At 40.0% G+C, this 21,945-nt stretch overlaps 1 protein-coding gene across 6 annotated transcripts in view; it reads right to left on the minus strand.

The window, feature by feature from the left end:
- The window catches only part of KIAA1328, a gene marked incomplete at its 5' end in the record, with an annotated part of 171,547 nt that overhangs the window by 9,924 nt on the left and 139,678 nt on the right, over positions 1–21,945 (minus strand). For 3 of the 6 annotated variants that reach the window (XM_080686364.1, XM_080686368.1, XM_080686369.1), the window contains one exon: positions 14,818–14,926. In XM_080686364.1, the coding sequence (XP_080542490.1) occupies positions 14,818–14,926 (109 nt within the window). Of the gene's footprint in view, positions 1–13,803; positions 13,923–14,817; positions 14,927–16,878; positions 16,972–21,945 lie in introns of those variants that run through there. The other 3 variants (XM_080686367.1, XM_080686366.1, XM_080686365.1) reach the window with 2 other exon arrangements.

Below are 21,945 nucleotides of genomic sequence, written 5' to 3' on the forward strand. Positions count from 1 at the left end.
TGATAATTCTCAGGGGGAAAGGGGTATGGGGGGGGGTTCAGGAAGAGACTGGACAAAAATCATACACCTATGGATGAGGACAGTGGGGGGAGGTAAGGGCAGAAGGTGGAGTGGAAACCGGGTGGAGGGGAGCTATGGGGGGAAAAAGGAGAAACAATTGTAATAATCTGAATAAAGATTTATTTTAAAAAAATATGTGAGCCCATTGGCCATTGTCTATGACACACACCTAAAGTGAACATTAGAGATGGGAGAACATCCAGCCATTTAGGGGGGTTAAGGGCAACAACACACAGTATGTATCCAACTCCCCTATTAAACGCAAGATGGGACACTGAGGTGAAGCAGCTAAGATGCCTGCTGGATTGGCACCATGGTCCCCAGGATGCTCTCCATGATGAAAGATATGAGAGTGCACCCAATGTTCCTCCCCTGTGACTCTGCTACTGGGGGAGGTGGGGAGGGGGTGAGGGAGGAGAGAAACAGTGCAGGAAATTGTACCTAATTTACCATCTCAACTTCCTTTAGTGCTGGGAGAATTAGAACAATTCCACAGAAAGGGAGAAAGGAAGGGGAGTCAACTGAGGCGAAAACTAATGTAGCCAAACAGAGTGGAAACATTTCAGTTGTTGTAAACACATGGAATGGGAAAAGCAGGAACTGATGAGGAAACATCAGTTTTAACACAGCATTACCAAGCCTGCCAGGCCCTGTGGGTTTCTCCCAGTGCCCTGGCAGTAAAATGGCCCAGACAGATCAACCATCTATCCCAGTTTGGAAGAATTTAGAAAACTAGATGACAAGGAAAAGTCCCATGAATTTGATATTGAAATACAAGAGATGTCAGTAAGAACGACCGAGTCTGAGGAAGACTGATGGGAAGACCGGGATCTTCTGGCTCATCAGAGCTGGCCCTGGGCCAGCAGAGAAATTGAACCTGACATTCCTTGTTTGGGTCAAAACCAAAGATAAATGGAAGGAATAGGTAAAAATAAATAACTGGGTTATACGAAGGTGAAAATCCAACATTATTTTGGTTTCTGAAGAGAGACTCAGAACAAGAGAAAGACTCTTTCTTAGCTCAGCTTCCAGATGCAGTCTGGGTGCCAAAGCCGCCTCCACTTCGGGAAAGGACAGAGTGGACTGGAAGCAGCAGGTCCGAGCGCATCCTTGGTCAGTGCCTCCGCCTGCTGCACCCTTAACCAGGAAGAGCCGCTTAATCACTTTTTCTCCACAAAGAAATTCATTCTAATTATGAAATTTAACACATTTTTCTCATCTCAAAGATGTAGGAGTCATGTTTAGAAAATGAGACATATTTTATAGCAGTGACTTACACCTCAGATTACATTTGTAAACAGATGCAATAAAGAAAAAAAAAAAAAAAGGAGAGAAGTTCACAATCACACTGTTGCATTCCTAAGGTAACTTATGAGAGAAACATGGACATTTTCATTCCAACAATCAACCTTGCTAACAGACCAATTTAGGCAATTTTATTTAGCACCACTAATTTCTACCTGCCTCTTTTAAATTTATTCATGAAATGGTTAATGCAAAGAAGAGTATATGCTTTTTCCAGGTAGTTTATAATTTAGAAAAAAGTCTAAAGAAAGAGAAGTGTATAAGAAGCAAAAGAGAAATCTACTAAATCTATATATATAAAAGACTAAGTGTCTGTCTGTCTGACTGGTAGCTATGATGCACAAAGACCACTGGGGGAAGATGCTCAACGCAGGAGCTGCCATGACATGCACTGGCCATTCTATATAATAAAGGGCTAATATGCAAATTGATAGAATGGCAGAACGACCGATTGCTATGGCGCACACTGACCATCAGGGGGCAGATGCTCAGTGCAGGAACTGGCCCCTGGTGGTCAGTGCGCTCCCACAGGGGGCGCACCACTCTTCCAGAAGCCAGGCTCACAGCTGGCGAGGGCAGCGGCGGTGGCAGGAGCCTCTCCCGCTTCTGCAGCAGCGCTAAGGATGTCCGACTGACGGCTTAGGCCTGCTCCCCCATATGGCCATCCTCACCCATATGAAAATCCATATTAACTGAAAATAGTTATCTTTTTCTCCCCTTAATAACAGGTTTTTTTCTATCTCTCTTTGGAGATCATAAATGGGTAAACTTTACTTTCTTCACTCTAAAATGAGTGTGACACCGGGATTTACCCTTTGTGCAACAACAGGAGTAGAGAGAGCACAAAAGACTATGAAGTCTGCAGGGCGTGAAATTAAAATTTTCCCATCAACACAAAAGACTCCAGTGAAGCAATGCTACAAGCCCAGCGTGACACCTTCTGGTTTGAATAAAAGTCAATGCCATGTGACCTACAGTTTGTACACCAGTAGAAACATAGTGCTGTTCACAAAAATATTTATACCCAAGGGAGGAGACAGAAGAATTGGGGCAAGCTGTGGAGAAGCAGAAGCTTCTTTAAGGGGCAGCCCTGGGCGGAGGAGCAGCGGGATCTGCAGAGCGAGCTGGGGGCGTCTGTGAGCAGCACAGAACTGCCCACTCCCAATGCTCCTGATGTCCAGGGGCCTGGCTCTGTGTTCCAGGGCCAGCTAGTCAGTTCTGCATGCATTGGTTGGCTCTTTGTAAAGCATGGTTTGTGTTACAGTTATGATCCACCTCTCAGCTTTCACCAGAATCCGATGCTTCCACCCCAGTCCACTTCTTTCCAACCAAAGCCCAGCAGAGGGGAGCTGGGCATGGGCTCTGTCAGCTGGTCCACAGAGAAGCTGATTCTAGGAGCAGCCCATTTCTCAGTCACGGGTGGAGACCGTGAGGCTAGCAGACATGGATGGGGTGAGGGGACACTGACAGGACCTGCCCCTGAGCTAGTAGGCACAGTGCATGCTTCCAACCTATGCAGGAAGGCCCTGCTTCATTATCAGAGAGCATCTAGAACAGGGGTGGGCAAACTTTTTGACTCGAGGGCCACAATGGGTTCTTAAACTGGACCGGAGGGCCGGAACAAAAGCATGGATGGAGTGTTTGTGTGAACTAATATAAATTCAAAGTAAAGGAGCGAAGGGGAGAGCAAGAGAACCGGATAGAACAGCCGGATCCGGCCCGCAGGATTTGCCCAAGGCTGATCCTGATGGAAGTCCACACAGAATGCCATTTGTGGTAAAGAGTCCATTCTTCACGTGGTAGGGCGGGGGTCCCAAGGTGAGATACTTGCAGCCTTCATCAAGTTATATCCAATGCCAAGTATGTGACTGTGGTGGCTTTTGCCAGGCAGACTTCTTCCAGGGCACAGGGAAGAGACAGCCCTTGATAAGATATAACTTCCCATCCCTTCCCTCCGCATGGACTGGCATGGAGCCCAGCTCTGGCTCTTACAAGTGCCTCAGCAGGGTGACTCAGAGCCCCATAAAGAAGAACGTCTCCAGGGTGCGACTCCCAGCATCCTTTTGTTTATTTAATGTATGACGTTCAAAAAATAATCCTGCTGGCTGAGCATGCTTTTTATCTTATCTTTCCTATATATTTTTATTATTAATATGAACATTAATCAAAAGGTTGAAAGGAAGAATTCTTCATATGCGCTAAGAAATACGACTGTAACATGGCTTTTAAAACACATGCAGTTGTATACGAGGTCTGTGTGCTTTCTGGCTTGCTGTTCTGGTGTTGGGTTGGAGCCCTTTGTTCTGGCTCTAACAATGGCTCTGGTTTCCAAGTAGCCCGTGTCCTGTGACAGGGAAGCTTGAAGCGGGGTCCCTATCTTAACACAAATCCCACCCATCCCAGAATCTTCCAGCTCTCCCAAAGGAAGAAGCAGCCGCTCCCATATAACAGTAACCACTCTCCCCGCGCCTGCCAAGAGGCTTCCATTCCAACCAAGCGTTCAGGGACGAATGCCAGGCAACACGATAAGCTTTCAGCCTCAGTGACAGTCATACCCAGAATGCACCCATGGCAGAAAGAAAATTGATGAAAGCGTGACCAGTAAACAGGTGATGCGTTGTCAATTACTCTTGAGCTTTAAGACCAACTTGGAATCATTCTTTCATGGGGAACATTAGAATTTGTACCAAGTGGCTCATTCATATTTTCTAAGAAGGCATAGCGAAGATGTTTTGGTGAGAATATAGATCCGGAAGTCTTACGGCTAATGAAAATAAAAATGTTCATGTATTTTGTTTTACTATTTTTAAAGAACTATCATATATGTCTCTTCATTTTTGTGGTTGAACTCATAAAGGACAACTGAAAGAAAAAAATGACTATAATATCTTTTTTTGAGGAGCATATCTCATTAATTTAAAAAGCAAATAGCTTATGGGAAAATATGAAAGTGTTAAATATATTACAAGTGGTTATATGTGTACACCCATATTCAAATATAGAAACAGTATACAAAGGTGTGCAGCTGAGTGGAAGATTAGTCAATGAACCACTTACTGCCTTTATTCTTGGTCTTCTCCATTGTAAGTCTTCTTACTGATCAAGTCCTTGATGCACTCAGTGACATTCTTGGTACCAGAAGGCCCAATCCTGACCATTTTCCCCTGAGGCAAGGCATGTAGCTTACCCTAACATGCACTCCTTTTTTCTCTGTGGCCAATCACCTCAGTTTGGACTTCTAGGATGCTATCTTTTTCCTTTCTCCTGGTGTCCTCCATAAAGCAAGAGCTAATGTTTAATTTCACTTAAACATTAAAAAAATGAAAGACCCTCAGTAAACACAGGCTTGTGGAGCATAATCCAGGAAATGTAAGTTGCACCCGGTCCCCTGCTAAGCGGGAAGCCAGAGGTCCCCACAGAATCGCTCTGTGCCTCGTGTGAATGACACGGTGCCAAGTTTGCGTATCTACTTAAGGTTTCTAACCACTGGCCAGCACGGAAGTCCAAAGATCTGGAAGAGAAATCTAAACCATGCTGTTGTGAAACCAACTATTTCATTATTTTTTAAAATGTTCATTTTTTGAAAATGTGTAAGTATGCCATCTCGAGATAGATGTGTGTGTTCTTGTTTTAATTTTATTTCTGAACAAAGGGTTCAGACATTGGAAGGAAAGGTGGAAAACATGAGGTTCCATGTGGTCAAGGGACTTTGTTAAGGTTTTGCTGCTAGTGAGTGGCAGAGGCAGGTTTTGACGAATCCAGGTGTTTGGACTTTAATTCTAATGCCCTCTCCTCTGAGCCACACTGCTTGTCTGCACTGCAAGGGTTTCACCTTGAGAAAACCAAAACACAACTAGCCATGAGCCAGAGCAGTGTTCAGAGGAAGCTCTGTGATATGGTGGAACACCTTACTGCTTGTCAGGAAGTTCAACAATGACCACTACTATTTAGCCTTACACCAGCTCTGTGCTCAGTGCTTTACGTAAACTATGTTGCTTAATCATCACGACAAGCCTATGAGGGAGATATTATTATCCCCACTTTATAGATAAATGATTTGTTCACAACCACAGAGCAGGCATTCAAACCCTGGCCTATAAACCTAGGTGTTACAATTATTGCACCTGGCTCCAAACTGTTCTGTAATGGCCTCTTTCAGTTGTATTTTCTCATGACTGTGAGGGTTACACTAGGTAACATATAAAAGGGTTTTTATAAAAGCATTAAGTGCCTGGAACAGAAAGTGACACTCAATAGTGTTTCTTACACTGAAGTTAAGGGAACGTAATGAACAACTCTAGAACACCAGTCCAAGAGCTAAAACTGTGAAGGATAGCAGGAACTGGCACTACTCAGGAGGCCACAATCACAGTAGCTTACAGAGTTCAGTGCCGAGAAGACACACCGAGGAGACATAATCCTCCCCTACTGCTGGCTCAACAAAGAAATAACATATTGATGTCATATGCTCCAAGGATAACCTGAGGGTTTTTCTAACTACTTGGACTATAGGTTATAAACTTTTGAAATGGCTTGCATCCTACAAGAGGGAGTCCTTTGTTTTTGTTTTTATCCTCTCCCGAGGATATTTTTCCATTGATTTTTAGAGAGAGTGGAAAAGAGAGGGAAAGACAGAGAGAAATATCCATGTGAGAGAAACACATGGATTGGTTGCCTCCTGCAAGCACCCGGAAAAGGGTCCCGGCCAGGGAGGAGCAGTTTGCAGGCTGACGCTCTACCCACTGAGCCAAACCGGCTAGGGCCTTTGTTTTCTTTTAAAACACTGTTTTAAAAATTATGTAGGTAGCACGTTGTTGTAGAACATTTGGAAAATACAGAAAAGAGTGAACAATAAAATAGCTCTATAATCCTTTCACCTACAACTTAGAAAGATTTCCTAAAGCCCCGGACTAGACTAAGTGACTGGTAAATATAAGCGGCTGTACATTTTCCCCGGTCCGTGTGCTCTTCCTCTGGTAAGAATGTCGTGACAAATGTCCTTAGGCTGAATTCATTTCTTGGAATTATGCTATGTCTTTATTATTTCTACTTCCCATTTGTTTCTGTTTTCCTAACTTACACACTCTATAAATAGAGTGTGCAAGAGAAATGGATGATTATATTAATGGCTTTTAACAGTGGGAATTATAATAACAGCCCAACATCATGGCTTAATTAAAAGCAACATCTTTTCATCAAACACGTAAGAATGTTCAACTGCTCTTGGTGGTAATGCACCACTGGCAGGGAATTTCAAATCATTAACCCAACTTCAACCAGACACTTTGGAATGGCTGGGCTTTTCATCCCCCTGATTAACGATGGAAGGCAGAGAGGCATATTTATAACTTCATATTCTTTAAACATATTCAACACATTCTTTTCTGAAGTTTTCAGATTATTCCTTTCTATTTTCATCATTTTATGTGTAGCATTTCATTAGGTTTTGTTTTAATGATAGTTCAGGGCCAAGTACCCCACATTTTAGGATGTTATTTGAAAAATCTAAGAAGAAATTCTATTTAATACTATTATGAGACAGACTGACTAGTCATTACATTGCAATGATATGTAATTTGTATGAACACATACTTTGAATGGATATATCTGCACATGTGTGACACAGCAGTCATGGAAGAGTAGTCAGCGTCGTCATTCACGGCCATCACTCAGATACACCATTTCATAGAGGCAGTGAGGCCTGCTGGGGGAAGCTGCGACATAAACCCAGGGAGTGCCGTGGGCTCCAGCTGGAGGTTTGAGAGTTAGTTTAGCTTCCATCTCCCCACCTTTGGGAGAGTAACGCATTATCATTTCCTCTGCTGGGCACATGAGGGAAGCTGGCTGAGTCCTCACAATATTTGTGTAAATGTGTAGATGAGATTCAGTTCGATTTTTTTTTTTTTTTTTTTGAAAGTCACTGTTAGGATTCTGGGCACAAGTGCGAGAAGGCACTGCCATTTGGCTGTTGGGTGTAGTGAAACCACAACGCCCCCTTCTCTGTAGGCTAAGTTTCCTCTTATCAAGTTATAAAACAAATTCCAACTATCAAAGTCAGTTTGCTTCCTCCTCTAAACCAGAATCTGATCAGCTTAGTGTTGACAACTCAGAACCAAATCCAAGTCTCAGGCAGTAGGAAAGAATGAAACAACTCTGAGATTTGGGATTGGACGAGCAAAGTTTAAGCCCCCTTTCCTGTTTCCTCATTGTGTGGCTTCGAGCAGCCACTCAGCTTTCCTGTTCTCATTACCTCATTATAAGGTGGGAGAGCACTACCACGTACCTCACAGGCTTGTGGTGCAATTTAAACGAGACAATGAATATGAAGAACATTCTGTCAACTCTAAGGTATATGCCAAGGATTGTGAACAGGTAATTATAATTTTCGGCATTATATATTTATTACCAGCATAATAAGAAATATGTTTCTTGAATCCTCTGTCAGATGTCAATCCAGAATTTTGTTGCTCGAGATAAAACAGATCATTGTTAGAATTATTTACACGATTTTCCCTTCTCTGCAGATACCTCTAGCAGTACTGACTTCATTTTCTTTGGGTATATACCCAGAAGGGGAATGCTGGATATTATGTAGTTCTATTTTTAATTCTTTGAGGAACCTCCATACTGTTTTCCATAAAAGCTATACCAGTTGAACCTCAGAGGGAAGGCAGGGGAGGGTGAGAGGGTGGGAAGAGATCAGCCAAAAAACTTGTTATGCATACATGCATAACCCATGGACACAGACAATAGAGTGGTGAAGGCCTAGGGTGAGGGGGCAGAGGTGCACTAGAGGAGGTCAATGGGGGGAAAGGGTGACTTATGTAATACTTCCAATAATAAAATTTTTTTTAAAAGCTATACCAGTTTACAGTCCCACTAAGTATATAAGAGTTGCCTTTTCTCCATATCCTTCCCAATAATTGTTATCTTTTATCTTTTTTATAACAGCCATCCTAACAGTAGTGAGGTAATGTTTCACTGTGGTTTCGATTTGCATTTCCCTGATGATTTGTGATGTTGAGAATCTTTTCATATACCTGTTGGCAATTTGTATGTCTCCTTTGACAAAGGGCAGCATCCATTCATAATAAAAACTCTCAACAAAATATATAAAGAGAAAAATTTCCTCGATACAATAATGGCCATTTATAAAAAGCCCACAGCTAATCACAGTCCATGATGAAAAAAAATGAAAGCTTTTTCTCTAGGAAGCGGCATGAGGCAAAGATGCCTGCTCTCAACATTTCTATGCAACAAAGTATAGGAAGTGCAGCAAGAACAGGCAAGAAAAAGAAATAAAAGACATTCAAATATTTAAGGAAGAAATAAAATTATCTCTGAAAATGACATGATTCTATATGCAGAAAACTCTAAAGACTCTGCAAAAAAAACCCCACAAAAAACAACACCTGTTAAAACTAATAAACAAATTCACTAAATTTGCAAGACACAAAATCAACATACAAAAATCAGTAGTGTCTCTTTATATCAAAAGTGATCTATCTGAAAAGGAAACCAAGGGGGAAAATCCCATTTATGATAGCATGAAAAAACAAACAAACATACTAGGGAATAAATTTACCCAATGAGGTGAAAGATTTGTACACTGGAAACTATAAAACATTGATGAAAAGAACTGAAGATGATACCAATAAGTGGAAAGATATTCCATGTAAGTAGAGAAGTGAACAGTACCTAATAGAAATAGGCTAACTCCAGCTTCAGTTCCAAAAACTCACTAATCAGGCAGATTTGGTGAGATCTGCTTTGCTCTCTTCAATCTCACGGAAAAAAACCACAAAGAGGTCGAGAATACCAGCATTAACTCTTATGAGCCAGGGAAGGACAGAAAAGACGAGGTCTTAGTAACCATTTTCTTCAGAGACTGAGAATGTCATCCTATCCCTGTACATCTGGTAGGTTCTTCTGTTGATCAGTTTGGAATAATCATCACTGTTGTCACATGACTAAGAGAAAGAAACTCAACCAAGTCTGTTTCATTGAACAATCCCAGAAGATATTAAAGATCTCCATCTTTAATATAAAATATATCAGATCTATATACCTGAATAGAAAATACATCAATATACAAAGGATATACAGCTGCAATAGACACTTTTTCCCAGTCAAATTTAAAATAAAAGATTTGAAGATCCAAAGCTACATTAATGCAAATATCTGCTGTTGCAAGTATACTTTTTGATTAAATTGGCATACATCAAGCACAATTAGAAAGGCTATTTATAACGAAGAAATACATAATTCTGCATCTTAATGGGGATGACAATTACAGCTGATGGTTGCTAATTAGCATTACTTCTTTTGCTCTGGGGGCCAGATATTTCTTGCATGATCTTTATTGCTGGCAATGGACATACCTAATTCTGGAAGACACAAATGGGTTAATTATCAGTACCATTTGTGCTCATAACAAATTCATTGGTAACCTGCCTGGGTCTGGCTTCACACTGGAGTACAGGATCAAGTAGAAGTGTAAACTCTGACTCAGTATCATGACAGGAAAAGGGCTGAACCTTTTGAGTGAAGGAGCATTTACCCTCCTTGTTCAGAATGACACAGAGAAGCCCTCTGGTGCCCTCTCCAGGAGGAGGGATTTGTGAGTGTTGCCTGCTTCAGCTGAGCAGAAATGCATGGCACCATTTAGTTCAGTGGCACCACCCTCTTGTGCCAAGATAACCATGTGTTTACTCTCCTGGGCAGCTGGGGGGTGGGGTGGGGAGTGCATGGGTGCTGGAGGCCAGAAGTGAAACAGACACATTCTAGCTCCCAGCACAGAAAACTATAAAGCTCTCTCTGTTTGTGTTATCAATTACATATTTACTTTGTTAACATGAGATAGATGAATATTTCTACATACAAAGGTGCCCAGTTAAAATCAGGCTAAGTGATATTAATGTCCTATGGTCAGTATTATTGAACCTCAAAAGCAATAAACTTTATGAGTCAATAAATATTACATTTGCAGCATAGTTAACATTCCTTTACTGTCTCTAGCTCTTATTACACATGGTAACTGCAAGTCTACAATACATTATTCATATTTGGGGTGTCACCAAGTGATGGATTGCTGTAGGAGAGGCTGTCCTTTAAATAAATCAACAAATAAAAATGCAAATGTTAACATTTTCAGCCACAACTTTTTCCATCTTGAATGGGGAATGAAAATTTCACATTATATTGACAGGCAGGAGAGAGAACAATTAACAACCTACACTGTGAATGAGAAAGATGACTTTGCCACGCCTCATTTTACCACCTGCATATGGAATGATACGGGGGTTTCTAGGTGTTAGCACTTTGCAGAGAACAAAGGGAAACCTGTCTCCCACTAGCATACGTCCCACCCCCATACTCTCTTTCAAGACTTGCAAATTCTTGGGATTTGGGGGTGAACAAAGGTCTTTTACTCTTGTTTACCTTAGTATTACCTTCAAAGATTTGTTGCAACAATGAACAATAGGTTTCTCTTTTGCATTGAGTTCCCTGTAACTGAAAAGTAGTCTATTAAAAAATGTCTTTTCTACACTTTGAAATAAAAATAATTCAAATAATTCCGATTCTGAAGTCTGGAAAGCAACCACTGTGCCTTCCTGGTAACTGATTTCATAGCACTGAATCTTTTTCAACTCTGCACTTTGTAGAATAGACCTATAACATGCCATTGTGCACGTCTAAGGACAAAACCTGGTGTGCTACACATTGTTTCTTTAGATTTAGCTAAACGCTCATTATTTAAGAACCTTCTGAGGATATTTAGCTGATCTGCAGTATTAAGAACCAGCAGATACAGAATCCTTTTTCTTAAGGTCCATAAATATGCGTCTTCACAGCAATTTTAACTGGCCTTGTAAAACTCTACACAGTTGATATGGTCCATTCAGAAAATGTGTGCTGAGGATGTTCTATAAAACTCTTCCTGGGAAGCACTTGCTTTTCCTTTTTCATGCTTCTAGCTAAACTGAAATTCAAGAATCAAATACACATTAAAGTAGTGTTAAAGGTTCCATTTTAATCTCCAACAATAGGGAAATTCACTGAACACCCAGGCTCTCCCTCCAGATGAGCAAGGACAGATCCTCTGAGCACAGGCGTTCAGCCACAATGTTAAGCTGCCAACGTGGGAACCCCATCAATATTGCAGAACCACAACTCACTGTGGGTCTTTGGCAAAATAACAACAGCAGCATTAAGAAGAAAAAAGGAGTAATAAACAAAGAATGTGGTAAACTAATTAAATTTTCTTTTGATTGTGGGTGGCCTCCAAAATAGGGAGGTTGTCTTTGTCAACTATTGTAATATTTAAGATGATGGCCTTTGGAGCCTGAAACACTGGCTCACTTCTTATTGGCTGTGTGACCTTAGGCAAGTCACTCAGTCTCTCTGAGCCTTAGTTTCCTAATTTTTAAAGTGAGGGCAACAGTAATACCACTTCACAAGGCTGCGATGAAGATTAATTAAGTCAAATGATACACACAAAGGGCTGGGAATATGCATGCTTAATAGATGACAGACATTATTGTCATCCTCTGTGCCATTTCCCAAAAGTTCTTTAAAATTAAAATTGTCTTAAAATTTGTATTCATCTCATAAGATACTAGGTATTTAAGTACTCAAACAATCATATTCCCAAGGAAAAATAAACGAAGCCCTTTTGGATTTGATATTTATATATTCAGCCATAAGTATATAAATGAGAGTTCACTTATTAGATATGAGAAATCTTAACATATTTATTTTCCTGTTTCCAAACAAGACTGGTCAAATTATTAGCTCTTCATTCAAATTTCTCTGTTATAAGTAAATGTTGACAGTCCTTTAATTGTAGTACAAAATCCACTATATTTTTCAATATCAATAATTCAGTTAGTTAAATTTACAGTCCAGTGTATAACCATTCTGTGATAAATTGGGAAGGACTTGCTGTTAAGCAGATTTTTTTTTTTTTATGAAGGAGGATTAGTTGTGTTTCCATGGAAATCCTTGCCAATTACCATTATCAACTAGGGGAAAGGCACGTTTAAAGAAAAGTGCTCCATGAGCTCAACTAGCCAAATCTAGATGCCAAATAAAGGCCTCTCTCTGGAGTATCAACCATTAAAAGTATCAAGATTTTTTCACTCTTTATTAAATAAACCTCAAAAATGCTCCATGGAAATAAAAGGCAACCCAAATGTAAAGGAACAAGTAAAAACTGTCACTATTTGCAGATGGCATGATACTATACATAGGAAACCTTAAAGATTCCACCAAAAATATGTTACAATAAATGAAATCAGCAAAGCTGCAGGATATAAAAAAATAACACACAGAAATCAGTTGCATTTCTATACACTAATAGCATGCTACCAGAAAGAGAACTTAAGAAAACAATCTTATTTACAATTGAATAAAAAATTCCTAGGAATAAATTTAAACAAGGAGGTAAAAGACCTGTACTTTGAAAACTATAAGACACTGATGAAAGAAAATGAAACAACACAAATAAATAGAAAGATAGATCAAGCTCATAGATTGGAAAATTAATATTGTTTAAAATGTCCATATTACCTAAAGCAATCTGCAATCCCTATCAAAATACCAATAGCATTATTAACAGAACTAGAAAAAAGAATCCTAAAATTTGTATGGAAATTCAAAAGACCCCAAATAGCCAAAACAATCTTGAGAAAGAACAAAGCTAGAGTTATCATGCTCCCTTATTTCAAAGCATACTACAAAGCTACAGAAACCAAACCAGTATGATACTGGCATAAAAATAGACACAGAGATCAATGAAATAGAATACACCACTGAAAAATAAACCCATGCATATATGGTCAATTAATTTATGACAAAGGAAGAATACACAATGGGAAAAAGACAGTCTTTTTAATAAATGGTAATGGGAAAGCTGGACAGTTATATGGGAAAGAATGAAACTGGGACACTATCTTATACCACACGCAATAATAAATTTACAATGGATTAAAGACATGGATATTAGTCCTGAAAACCATAAAACTCCTAGAAGAAAACATAGGCAGTAAAGTCTTTGACATTGGTCTTAGAAATATTTTTTAAACTAGTCTCCTCAGGCAAGGGAAACAAAGCAAAAATAAATAAATGAGACTACATCAAACTAAAAAACTCTTGCAGAGTGAAGGGAACCATCAACAAACAAAAGGCAACCTATTGAATGGGAGAAGATATTTGCAAATCATACATCCAATAAAGGGTTAGTGTCCAAAATATATAAAGAACTTATACAACTTAATACAAAACAAAAAACCAGATTCTGATTAAAAAATGGGCAGAGACATTTTTTTCAAAAAAAGATATACAGATGGTGGACACATGAAAAGATGCTCAACATCACTAATCAGGAAAATGCAAATCAAAACCACAATGAGGTATCACCTCACACCCATCAGAATGGCTATTATCAAAAAGACAGAAACAAGTGTTGGCGAGAATTTGGAGAAAAGGAAACCCTTGTTCGCTGTTGTTGGGAATGTAAATTGGTACAGTCATTATGGAAAACAGTATGAAGGTTCCTAAAAAAAATTAAACATAATATTACCATACTATCTAGCAATTCCACTTCAGTGTATTTATCCGAAGAAAACAAAAACACCGATTTGAAGAGATATGTGCACCCCTATGTTCACTGCAGTATTATTTACAACAGCCAAGACATGGAAGCAACGCAGGTATCCACTGATAGATGAGTGGATAAAGAAGATGTGGTATGAAAGTAAGAAAGCTTGTTATTGTTTAGGTTATATTCTGATTTTTGAAACTCTACTGCATGAGTTCTGTCCAGATGCTGGAGGTAACTGGAGGTAAGAGTGCTTGAATAAATTATCTTGTGAAACACACACACACACACACACACACACACACACACACACACACACACACACGATGTATATATGTAACAGAATATAGCTCAGTCATAAAAAGAATGAAATGTTGCCATTTGCAACAACATGGATGGACCTAAAGGGTGTTATGCTAAGTGAAATAAGTCAGACAGAGATAAATACTGTATGATTTCCCTTATATGTGGAATCTAAAAAGCGAAGCAAAAGAACAAACAAAAGAGAACAAACTCATAGATACAGGAAACAAACTGGTGGTTACAGAAAGGGGAGAGGTTGGGGGTACAGCTGAAATAGGTGAAGGGGACTAAGAGCTACAAACTTCCAGTTAAAATAGAAATAAGTTATAAGGATATAATGTACAGCATATGGAATATAGTCAATAACATTATAATAACTTTGTATGATGACAGATGTAACTAGATTTATTGTTGGGATCATTTCCTAATGTATATATCAAATTGCTATGATGTATACCTGAAATTAATATATTATACGTCAATAAAAACAAAATTTGAAAAATTCTCTTCTCTGGAGAATGTTAAATCAAAGAACCCCTAAAGCTTACCGGGAGGATTCGTGTTGGAATGACGATGTGGTTGAGCTTAAAAGGTCCTTTTGGCTTTCTGTTGTCATAGGAGATGTGGATGCATCTTTTCTAACTCCTGTCATTGTCCCTGTATGAACAATAAAGGAAACAATTTGGGAAGTCAATAAAAAGAAATGGAAAAGCCCATTCTGAGTAATATATTAGAGATTATAGGAATTCCTAAGCTTTGAAATTAAGCATCTCCCTTCCCCCGCTGTGAGATGAAACAATGACAGATGGAAAACTCAGAGGGTTGTTTTGATTTTGTGAGCATCAGAGATCTGCAATATCTTGTTTTAAAAAAGTACATTTCTGCAGTAACAGACTAACTAGAGCTTTTTAAAAATATATATTTTATTGATTTTTACAGAGAGGAAGGGAGAAGGATAGAGAGTTAGAAACATCGATCAGCTGCCTCCTGCACACCCCCAACTGGGGATGTGCCCGCAACCAAGGTACATGCCCTTGACCGGAATCGAACTGGGGACCCTTCAGTCCACAGGCCGATGCTCTATCCACTGAGCCAAACCGGTTAGGGCTAACTAGAGCTTTTTAAAAAACCTGATTCCTCTCATATTGCTGCTGGTTTGGGTTTACTGTGAAAATACCCAAGATGGTAAATTGCTTTATTTCATTCCCCTTAATGATCATAATAAAAGATCATTCTTCTCTTTGACAAAATAGAAGATTCCAGCACTCTGTATCTCCACACCCCCCAAAATTAAACTTATCCTGCCCTCAAAACTTTCAAGGTAGACATGAACCTTGAATGTTTCTTTCAAAGACTCTACACTGGGCTAAAGGAAGTGTCTCACTGGAAGAGATGCTCAACTAACCATCCTGGGCCCATGCGGCCTCCGCTCCTCTCTAACAAGCAATGTGCATAATTTCTTTCCTGAAGTGCTAAGTAAGAAGATATGGACATGAATATTTGTTGTTATTGTTTGTTTTTAATTATTAGTATTTCTAATAATAATAATTTCTCCTTCTTAATATTATTTTCCAAACAACACAAAACTTCCCTGTCTTTTTCTGGAATGCTTATTCACAATCTTCTGATTCCTGGGAGACTACAATCCAGGCTGCTTAAGGAAGTTATTTGGGAAGATTCACTCTTTCTTTGAGAAAAGGGTGAATATTCAAGTAACACAAAGATAGCTTTGGTGTGTTGGGAATACCAGACCCTAAAATGCCAAGCACTCAGTCTACTAACTTCAGGAATGGAACAGTTTAGGTGTGATCGCAGAAAATCAGAACTAGAGAAAGCAAGAGCAATCACCATGGACCCTGGCTTTCTAAACTATACTTAATATTAACTGCTCACTGTTAGGTATGGACGTAAACCACTAGCCACTAAATGCACAACTGTCTTTTGTGTACAAAAACCTGTGGGACCCTCAACCCAAACCAGTACATTCTCACACTAGACATTAGTCGTCAGTCCACACAGTGCATTAAGTCAGTAAATATTTGCCAAGCACCTAATGACAGGCAAGGGCTGGTGCCAGGATTAAGCTCAAGCTTAGTTAAGGAGGAGGGGAAAGAAGGTGTGAGAGCAAGAGGATGAGTTACTCTCAACAATAAAGAATCAAAAATGACCCAAGGCAGTATACAGCAGTAACAACAGATACAGTATGCTCAGTATGTGCCTGGCACTCTTCTAAGTCTTTTCCATATACCATATATTCTTTTTATAATAAACAGTTTCATTAAAGTATTTTGAATAACGTAAAATTTAACCTTCTTAGGTATACAGTTTGATAACAGTAGCAAATCTGTTCAGCTATGAAATCATGGGCAGTTTGAAACATTTTTGTCCTGGTATCTGCTTATTTATTTTTACAACCCAGTTTGATAATATTTCCACACGCCAAAGAGGCCCCTTATGCCATTTGTAGTTCTCTTCATCCTGACTGGTCTGTTACTGCTCTCCCCCCACCTCCCAGCTCTATCTCTATAGTTTGGCCATTTCATAAAAATCCTTTGCAATAGACACTACTTTTATATCTAATTTACAGGAAATAAGCCATAGGGACTTACATGACCTGCCAAGGTCACAAAGCCAGTATGTGACGGAGCCAGCATTCCTGTCCAGACACTTTGATCCAGGAGTTTTCACCATTCTGCTAGTTACTGCATATTAAATAGGATGAAAAGTCTGAGGGATTAACAAGGGAGAGAGATCACATCGGCTGTAGGGAAGACAACACAGGAGGTGGAATTTTGATAGAAGGAATAGGGAGCATGGAATTAGCAAAAGCACTAAATTAACAACCTCAAGGCTACATGTTTAGAATATCCAGGAAATATTTATTGAGCATCACTATGTCCTGTACCTTGCTAATCACTTTAAATGCATTATCTCATTAGTCCTTAATTTATATTATTGTCCTCATTTTATGGAATAGGAAGTGCAAAGTGAGAAAAGGTCAAGCTGCATGTCCAGTATCACAGGGCTGTTAAGAGCAAGGCTGGGTTTTAAACACAACCAAGGTCTGTACTGCAAACTCAACACTGTGCTAATTGGCCTAAAAAATAAAACACAGCAGCAATAATGACCATTGAAAAAACAACAACTGGGCCCAGCAGGTGTGGCTCGGTGGTTGAGCATAGACCTAAGTACCAGGAGGTCATGGTTTGATTCCCAGTCAGGGTACATGCCCGAATTTCAGGCTCGATACCCAGTAGTGGGCATGTAAATGAAAGCCCATCAATGATTCTCTCTCATCATTGATGTTCCTATCTCTCTCTCCCTCTCTCTTCCTCTCTCTTCAGTCAATAAAACAACAACACATGAACAAAAGGAACCCTAATTCGTTATGTAAATAAACATCTTTCTCTAAAAAACAACAAATGGCTTTTGGAGAGATTACTTTTGTGCTAGAATTTTGAACAGAGTAGGAGAGAAGGGAGGCAGGAGAAGCCATTTGCCACTCCTACAACTGTCTGGGCAGAGCCCGGGGATGCAGGGGAAATTAAAATAAGCACCTGAGAGCAGCAGCAACTGAGGAGGCCTTGTGGGGGAGGCGAGAGGGAAGGGCTGCCTGGGGGCGACGGAATTTAGTCATTTAGGCCTCAACATTAGTCTTATCTTTTCCTGTTTTGATACTTCCATCAGAAGTTTGGTTGAGACAATTGACATTTGATGGGAATAACAGAAAGTAAAACTTCTCTTTTTTTTTGGTCTTAAGCTGTCTTCTTTAATTATTTATATTTGCAATATGAAACAGAGGCTCGGCACCAACACACACATTCACGCTGGTCTGAGAGGGAGCTGGGTCAAGGTCACTTGGCAACTGGGCTGAACCCCAGACCCTCAGGCACTGGAGGGGGACCCCAGCTGGACCCCCACTAAGCCCCCACCCCAGGGTCTGTGGGAGGTGCAGGGGTCTCGTGAGTGTGTTAGGGCCTCATGGGAATGTCACCAGAGAGCCGCCAGGCCAGGTGGAGGGTCCTTGAGCTCCCAACCCAGGGGTAAGTGCAGGGAGAAAGTAAAAGTTTTAACAGAAAGTCCAAGGACTTCTAATGGGATCCATGTGTGTGCTTCAGGAATGTGTGGATGCCTCCTAAGTGTAAGTACAATAATGTGTGTCTATCTGCTCATTCATTTTCATGGGCAAAGGGACCAGAGCTTTCATCAAATAATGAAAGGTTATGAAGCCCAGAGAAGTTAGGAATGACTGCACTGAGGCACAGAGCAACACCAACGGGTGCAGATCCATGGATGCACTTCCAGAATGTGTGAGTACTATGCCTTACAGGAACTTTATTCCTTTTTTTAAATTCTCTAGGCTATATCCCTTATTAAATTTCTAGAAAGCCATATATCAGCTTTTAATTATATTCATTCCTTCTATAAAATTTGATTTAGTGTTTAGTACACCAACAGTTACATACAATTATGCATATTCATAAAATTACACATTCCTCTATATTTACACACACACACACACACACACTCAAAGATAATACATACATTTAAAAAATAAAAGTGCTGGTAAGAATATTATCCATTAGGCTGATAAATCTCCTATATAAGTATATATGTTTATATATGGGTAAATATATGTGAATACATTTATGTAAATAAACATACATTTCTGCATACACAGATGGAATTGGACATAATGATCATGTCCTACTTACATATGGCTGGGTCTGTGTCTGCCCATCCACCAATCAATAACTCATGATAAGAAACTTCTTATAGAGTTCCATGTCTAGGAAAACTCCGGGCCCTTTGTTTTATTTTGCATTTTAAAAACAGCTGAGCTACATTATACATTCAGTTTAGTTTAAAGAGTGAGTGATATAGAAAATGCCCGTGTGACCCCTTTTCAAACCCAGAAATGAAGTCCTGGTAGCTTTGCCGCCTGGAAGCATCACCAATGTCCTTCGCCGTGACCTTTTCTCCCCCTAAAACAGGAACAAACCAGCCGCCATTCCCAGTCATTCCCTTTTTGTTCTTTACAGTTTTACCATTTAGATATGCATCCCACAAATGTGATTGTTTTGCTGCTTTTAAACTTTGTAAAATAGAAATATGCTATATATTTTCCTCTTAAGCCTTCTTTTGCTCAATATTATATTTGAGAGTTTATCTGTGCTAATGATTTATGTAGCTGCGGTTTGTTTTCTGTGCTATGTAGTGTTCCATTTATGCAATTATGACTATTTATCCATCCTACTATTGGTGGATGTTGGGAGTGTTTCTGGTTTGAGGATATTGAAAAGATGCTACAGTGGCTGAGGATGCCAGTTATCCACTAAAATGCACTCTCTTCCCCTCTTCCTGGGTACACAGCTAGATTACATTTCCCAGTGCCCCTTGTAATTATGTGTGGTCAGGAGGAAAACCAGTGGACAATATATGTGCCACTTCAGGTCTGTCCTATAATAACCTTTCACATGTACTCTTTCATACCCTTCCTTGACCTGCTATGGCAGGGCCAACCTACAGTTTCCTGTAAAGGTTAGATGGTAAGAGTGCTGGGCTTTGTGAACCACCCAGTTCCTGTTGCAACCATGCAACTCTGCTGTTGTAGCACGAAAGCAGCCACAGACAATATGCAAAACATGGAAATGGCTGCGTTCCAATAAAATTCATTTGCAAAAATCGGTGGTGGGCCAGATTTGGCCATAGACCAAGTTCCCCACCCCAGTGTCACTGCAATGCTCAAGGTGACCTTGGAAGGCACAAAAAGAAGGCAGAGCCATCATTCTTTGGAGCAGAGCTGCTGTCAACCTGAACTCTTACCCTGGACCATTACAGGAGAAAAAAGTTTCTTCTTTAAACCACTGATGTTTTTTCTGTCCACTTGTTACCAGAGTGATTAGCCTACCCTGACTGAATATACAGCTATGAACATGTTTGTAAGTTAAACACTATGTGCATGAGATTCTCTCTAGTATATATATACCTAGAAAAAATTGATTGGATACAGAGTACTTGTTATTTATTTTTAATAAATAATACCAAACTGTTTTCCAAAGTTTTTATGAATTTACACTCTGACCACCTCAATAGGTGCAGAAAAAGTTTTGATGAAACTCTATACTCATTACAATAATAACTCTTAGCAAACGAGGTGGGAACCTTTATAACATGATAAATAGCATTTACAAAAAAACTACAGCTAAAACCATATGTAATGGTAAAAGAACACCTGCTTTCCTGAGAGACCAGGCACATTTTCTTATATTGTAATGGAAGTCCCAGACAGTGTAATGAGATAAGAAAAGATAAAAGGCATAGAGATTAAGAAAAAAGTAGTTGTTATGGACTAAATTATGTCCTCTCCCCTTACCTAATTCTTATGCTGAAGTTCTAACTCCCAGTACACCTCAGAACACATTTGCAGAGAGAGCCTTCACAGGGGTAATTAAGGTTAAGCGAGGTCAGATGGATGGGCCCTAATCTATATATATAAAAGGCTAATATGCTAAGTGTCCCTCCCTCTGTCTGTCCGACCGGACGCTATGATACACACTGAACATCAGGGGGCAGACACTCAATGCAGGAGCTGCCATGACGCGCATTGGCCAACTACAGAGAAACAGCACCACAGACCTGGCGCCCACAAAGCAACACTCGGCTTCCGCCAAGTGGGACACAGGCCCCGCCACCACTCCAGAGCGACAGCCCACCAAATCGCAGCTTACACTGCCAAGACCCCAGGGCGTAAAATGTGGCCCACAGCCCAGCCCAGCCTGGAAACGGTTGCTGTGGGCACTGGGTAATGACGTCACATAGCAATGCCCAGCTTCCTCTCCCTAGCAACTAGCCTCCTTGGAGTTTCTTCACTCCAGGAACATGACTTGTTTTATAGCCAGGTGCAAACATTTTACACTTTAACCAAATGTCTGTGAAGCGTTTTCCTGTGCCTCATCTCATTTGATCCTCCCAGAAGTCCTGGAGTAGGTAGATAGGAGACTCGGTGGAATGCTATTTTCTTTTCATTAGCTGGAACACGGAGATTTAGAAAGTTTAGAAACCTGACCTGACCAAAAAGAAGTAAGAAATGGTGGACCTTGAAAATGACTTCAGGTTGTCTCACTGCGCAGAATATAGTCAAACACTGCTGCAGTTAAATATTTTACCCTTTGTTCTCCCTGTGTGATCTACAAAAATAATCTGCTTTGTGTTGATATTTACTGCTGTGTTGCAGACAATTACCTGAAAGAGAAGTTGGGGAGCTTCACTGGGCTGGAAAAAGTTTAGCTACATCAGAAAGCAGGTCTAATTAAGCAAGTTTATTCTATATCTATAAAAGGCTAAGTTGATTTGCGCATGCTCGATACATATAAAGCTCTCACTGGCGCCAATCACACGTGTGTGTTTCCATCTGTCATTGTCGATTAGGAATTTGGTTGACACTTCTATTACAGAGAAAGGGCGAATGGCGATATTAAAATATTTATTCTAATTAATTTCCTTTCAATGTGCACAAATTCATGCACCGGGCGAATTTGTGCACATTGAAAGGAAATTAGTGAGCACACACCCCTGGTATATCCCTCTTCTTATAAGGACACCAGTTATATTGGACACCACTAGTCCAATATAACTGGTGTCCTTATAAGAAGAGGGATATACCAGGGGTGTGT

The sequence above is a fragment of the Plecotus auritus genome (genome assembly GCF_963455305.1).
Source record: "Plecotus auritus genome assembly, chromosome: 8".
Lineage (NCBI taxonomy): Eukaryota > Metazoa > Chordata > Mammalia > Chiroptera > Vespertilionidae > Plecotus > Plecotus auritus.